Source organism: Colobus angolensis, unplaced genomic scaffold (genome assembly GCF_000951035.1).
Source record: "Colobus angolensis palliatus isolate OR3802 unplaced genomic scaffold, Cang.pa_1.0 Scaffold239, whole genome shotgun sequence".
Classification (NCBI taxonomy): Eukaryota; Metazoa; Chordata; class Mammalia; order Primates; family Cercopithecidae; genus Colobus; species Colobus angolensis.
In genome coordinates, this window is record NW_012115588.1 from 132,363 (window position 1) to 137,848 (window position 5,486).

A 5,486-nucleotide genomic window follows, 5' to 3' on the forward strand; every position below is an offset into this window, starting at 1 on the left:
AATCGGCCACTGCCAGAAGGGTGGCCTTCTCTGAGCTGGGCTGTCTTACTCTTAAAGCAGCTGAGAATCCAAGCACCAGGGTTTTGGATGGAACCTGGCTTAGGTGAGCTGTTATCCTTGCCCACATCTAAGGATCTAGTACTAAGGATCAAGTACTAGATCTAGAGCAGGCTGGAGGCTGCTCCCTCTCTCCTCACCACAGGAATAGGGAATTCCTAAAGAGTCATGAAGAAGGACCCCGTTCTCCAGGCTCTGCTCCCAGCCCTGGTGCCACCACCAACTGGCTAAGGGAACTGGAGTGGTTCCTAACTTCGTGGAACCTGTTTCCAGTGTAGAAAAGCATCTGGTGTAGCAGGCACAATGAAGTATCCTGTGTTGATGGGATGGATAGGTGGTCAAGAAGGGGCACCAGGACAGTTATGTCCATCGGAGGCTGTCACTGTAAGGAGGACCAATCATTTCTTGGAGTCTGTAAGGGCTGGGGCACTCCCATTCTCTCCATCCGAAAAGGGACCCCAGAAACCAAGCAAGCCAGGAGCAGGCAGAAGGCTGTTATATATCATGCTTTTAATACAAACTTAAAAAATCTGGAACAATAGAAACTGTACAGATTTGATCAATCTTTTTGTTTTGTTTTTAAACTAAAATCTCTAAACACACCAATGTCCCATTCCAAAATATTGCACAACATTCTGAATACAAAACCCTTGATTGTATTCCTCCTTCACTAAAGAAAAAAGTTCATGACCCTGCTCCCCGGGCTCCTCTCCAGGCTTGCCTCAATGCCCCCTTCCCATCCCTAGGGAGAAAACTAGAGAATCTGTAACTCACTGCATTGAGAAAAAGACATCATTCTGGACTAACAGTTTCCATTCTTCACAAGATAATCCACCTTTTGATTTGTTCCTGGGAAAGAGGGATAGAGGATGGGGAAAGGGGAGAAAAGGTTTTATTCTCCTCTTTTTTTTAAAGTTTGTTTTTCCTGAAAAAATATGTTTCTCTCATCTTAAGAAAAAATCTTGAAAAGAAAAAAATTATGTTTTTTACGTTAGAAATATACATATATTATATATACCTCTTACATTTTACAAATGTAGCAAATTATTCAATACAAACGGACACCAAAAAATGTAAAAAATAAAAAAAAGTTTTCCTACGAAACCAGGTAAATTAGTGCAGATTTCTGTTTTTGTTTTCTTAAAAAAAATAAAATTGAAGCAAAAATGCCTAGATTTGAGACAAGACGGACTGAACTGGGCCCGAGAGCGCAGCACTGGAGTCATGCTCCTGAACACACATTTTTCTTCGTATTTCAAAAGACACAAAGGGGTTGGTCTCCCCTCTCTCCCTACATGTGAGAAACAAGCTGACCTGGTGCGGATGGGTGCCTGTGTGTGGCAATGGGAGGAGGGCTAGAAGGGGACGTAAGGCAGCATCCAACCTTTCCCAGAGAGAAGTTATCTGTTGGGCCTGTCACCTGTGTGGGAGCCGAGGATGAGGGGAAGGATGGCCCAGACTGGGCTGGCCCCTGAGAAGTCTAGGGGAACAGATGGTGCTGGGCTGAGAAGCCAGGACATTGCCTGCCGGGGGAGGTAGAGCTGGTGCATACTGCAGGGAGAGGAGGCTGGCAATGCCGGCCTGGGCTGGACCCACTGCCATAGCAGTTGCCTACTTGGGGTCCCTGGGTAGGATGGAGTGGGTGGGGTGCCAGGGGCTTTGGTGCTTTCTGGCAATGGGACCCTGATGCCAAGTGCCCCTCTTTCCAAAGAAGAAAAAGTTCATGACGCTGATCCCTTCGCTCCTGTTCATGCTTGCCTGGCCTCCTAGGGTTGGAGGAACAAGCCCTCTCCTGCAAAGGCAAGAGAGCAAGTGCTCTCCTATAATCCAACACATCAGGCGGGAGCCCGAGTCCCTGTCAGGACACCACTCTTCGCAGCATCAAGGTCCAATGGGGTTGGGTCAGGGCAGTGAGAAGGGGTGGCAAGAGGTACCGAGAAGCTCTCAACCAGGCAGGGGCACAAATGCACTCAACACCTCCAACTAAGAGACGCAAAGTCTCAACTCCAGGCTCAGGGCTGCCCCCGCACAGACACTAACTCTAAAACCCCACCCTGCCTCCCTGCCTCCCCCCAAGGGTGCTCAGGTGAGCAGCTCCCGCTGGGCTAAGGTCACACAACAGGAGGGTGAAGTCCGGGGGCTTCTCATAGGCATCAGGGGCTTGGGCATTCCCTCTGCCCTTCAGAGCTAACATTATTATCTTTTTGGTCAAAAACAAAAGTGCAGATCCTTCTGCAGTCTGCAAACCAGTTCCTTCTGCAGTGTTTTCCTCTGGGAGTGTCTTGGGCTCAGCCACAGTGGTGTCACCCCACCATGCACACTGCCCTGCAAAAGGACTGCCAATACCCCCAGCCCATTCCCCAGCCTCACATATAAATAAGCATTTGCTGCAACCCAGAATCACATCCAGAAGGGAAGTTTCACATGGCTTGGAATCCTTTAAAAAAGGACAGCAAACCACACACACACACACACACACACACCCCTCCCTACCCACAACCTCCAGCCTGGGGAAGAAGGGGCTGCATGAGGGAAAGGAAGGCCACACACATGACAATGGTCTGGGCCTGGAGGGAATGGTGGGGTGGGGCCATAGGACAGAGATGAAAGGAGTTTCACTAGACGAAGTGCTAATCTCCCTGTAGTCACAGACATCAGCTCTAGGCGGAGGGTGTCAAGTGGCCAGCCGGCAGCTCCCTGTGGCCCAGCCTGAAAGGGAGTGGGGACTTGGGTCAGACCTATTCAGGTGGCAGGGCCCGAGAAGGCCTGCTGAGGTTGGATGGCTTTGAGTGCGAGGATAGCTGGGTGACAGAGGCAGTGACACGGGCCGGCCTTTCCCTGTTCCAGGGAGGGTCAGGCTCCAGCTGCAGCTCTTTCTTCCCTGTGAGCTTGGACACACCAATCCTAAACTAGGAGTGTGAAGGAGGAAGGGAGGAGCAGGGAGCAGCAGTTCACATCTGGACCATTCTTAGCACAGGAAGCCACTCATTTAAGATGTTATATAGAAAACTACATGTAAGAAAAAAAAAAAGAAAAAGAAATATAAAACCCAAACCAACCAAATAAATCACAGGCCGGTGGGTGAGCAGTAAGGGGTGAGTGAAACACACTTGGGTGCTTTGCGGGGCCCTCCCATTCCGTGCCTGGGCTGGATCTTTTTTCTAGAAGTGAGAGTGAGAAGATCGAAAATCTTTTTGTACATTTTTCTTTTCCTCTTTTTTTTGGCCTTTTCTTTCTCTTTTCTGTGGTCTTGGGTGCTTCTGGCCCCACGGGCAGGTAGACGGTCAGTTGGCCAGCACCACGGGCTGGAACGGCTGGCTGGGATACTGCATGGTGTTCAGGTTGTAGCTGAGGCCTTCCACAAAGGGTGTCTTCTCCAGGAAGAGGCTGTTGGCACCACCTCCAAATACCTGGGCCATGTCAAAGCTGCTGCTGTTGCAGGTGCCAGCCCCACTGCCTCCAAACGGGCCCGGGGTGCCACTGCCCTGGCCATCGGCCGCATCAAAGAAGAGGCTGGGCGAGCCACCACCGTTGTACACGAACTCCTTGGCATTGGGTGAGAGCTGGGACTGAGGGGCCGGGTTGGCCGTGATGAAGTTCAGTGAATGCATAGACAGAGAGAGGCTCTTGTGCTTCAGCAGGCTGTTGGTGGGTGAACGGGCCATGCGAGGCTGCTGTGGTGGCTGCTGGCCACCTGCCCCACTGCTGGCTACACCCCCACCACTTGCTGCCCCGCCACCCTTCTTCATCTTAGTGGAGCCAAATTTGGTGGCAGCGAAGGAGGCGGTGGTGAAGGTGATGGGCTGAGCGGAGCGGGGAATGAAGGTAGGGCTGGGTGACTGGCCAAAGGATGGTGATGGGGAGTTGGACAGGGAGCTGTCCTGGCTGCCAACGGGCACGAACACCTGGGCGTCAGGGTTGAAGCTGCTCTTGATCTCCTTGTCCAGCTCTGGGGCACCACAGCCCTCACTATCATCCAGGTACAGCACTTTCACAGCTCCCTTCTCACCAATCTGGTAGGACACCTCAAAGGGATCAATCCAGACACTCAGCTCCTCAGGCACATTGGCCCGCACATCTTCCACCGCCAGGCCACTCCGCTTGGCGGCCAGCTCCACCACGGGGTCCACCATCTCCCCAATGTGAACACAGCGGAAGCCAGAGCCCTTCAGGGGTTTTTCAGGGTACCAGTGGCCTTCATATTTATTTTTCAAAAGCCGCTCTAGCTCCTCCCCAAACAGGTCTGCCCGGCGCCGGGGCAGCTTGTTGTACAAGTAGGAGATGATGAAGTTCAGGGCCACTTTGATCTCTAGCTGCATGGTCCTTTCCTAGGCAGAGAATCAGCACAGGGCACGTGTACAGCCTCGGGCTCCAGACGGCTCTGGGAAATGAGAGGCACCATGAGAAAATACGCAGAAAGCTGGTGGTGACCAACAGCTAAGGACAGACAGAAAAGCACCAACTTTGGATCACACTAGAACCAGGAGCCTATTTCTGCCCCACCAGTGGCTAATGTCTGACTGTGGGCCCTAGTTTCCTCATTAGTAACATGAGGCCATCATGAAGTTGTTAGTTCAAGGATATAAACTGCCTCACAATGTACCTGGCAATTAAAACGTAATTGACAAAGTTAACTACTGTTGGCTGGGCATGGTGGCTCATGCCTGTAAGCCCAGCACTTTGGGAGGCCGAGACAGGTAGATCACAAGGTCAAGAGATTGAGACCATCCTGGCCAACATAGTGAAGCCCCATCTCTACTAAAAATATGAAAATTAGCTGGGCATGGTGGTGGGCGCCTGGAGTCCCAGCTACTTGGGAGGCTGAGGCAGGAGAATCGCTTCAACCCAGGAGGCGGAGCTTGCAGTGAGCCGAGATCATGCCACTGCACTCCAGCCTGGCGACAGAGTGAGACTCCATCTCAAAAAAAAAAGCTACTATTTTTAAGTAATTCTAAAGAAATAGGGAAGCTGTGTTTTCCACCATCTTGAGAATTCAGGTCACTGTATGAATGACACTAAAAAAATCAAGTCCCTAAATCAGGTGAAGAAGAGAAGGTTCTTGCTGTCTCTGCAATATCTTGGTGAAGTCGTGCCCCTAAACTGTCACAGACTAAGATGTAAGTTTAAAATCTTTGGTTGTTCTCCTTAAATGAAAAGGGATACAGGTCACTGAACAGGAAAGAGCACTGCCAATTTTTCACTGGGGGCCTGGACTCCAGTCACATCCATCTGTCATCATGGGCCCCATGGGTGTGTATGCTGTCTGGCTCAGTCTGGGTTTGCAGAACTGATTGAAGAACTCCGGCCGGGTGCAGTGGCTCATGCCTGTAATCCTAGCACTTTGGGAGGCCGAGGCGGGCGGATCACCTGAGGTCAGGAGTTTGAGACCAGCCTGACCAACATGGAGAAACCCCGTCTCTACTAAAAAT

At 51.1% G+C, this 5,486-nt stretch overlaps 1 protein-coding gene across 2 annotated transcripts in view; it reads right to left on the reverse strand.

The window, feature by feature from the left end:
- Positions 1 to 548: 548 nt before the first annotated feature.
- Positions 549 to 5,486, reverse strand: part of TOB2 (transducer of ERBB2, 2) — a 14,047-nt gene continuing 9,109 nt past the window's right edge. Inside the window, exon 2 of one of the 2 annotated variants that reach the window (XM_011945074.1) lies at positions 549 to 4,438. In XM_011945074.1, the coding sequence (XP_011800464.1) occupies positions 3,342 to 4,376 (1,035 nt within the window). In that variant the 5' untranslated portion in view covers positions 4,377 to 4,438 and the 3' untranslated portion in view covers positions 549 to 3,341. The remainder of the gene's footprint in view (positions 4,439 to 5,486) is intronic. The other variant, XM_011945075.1, reaches the window with a different exon arrangement.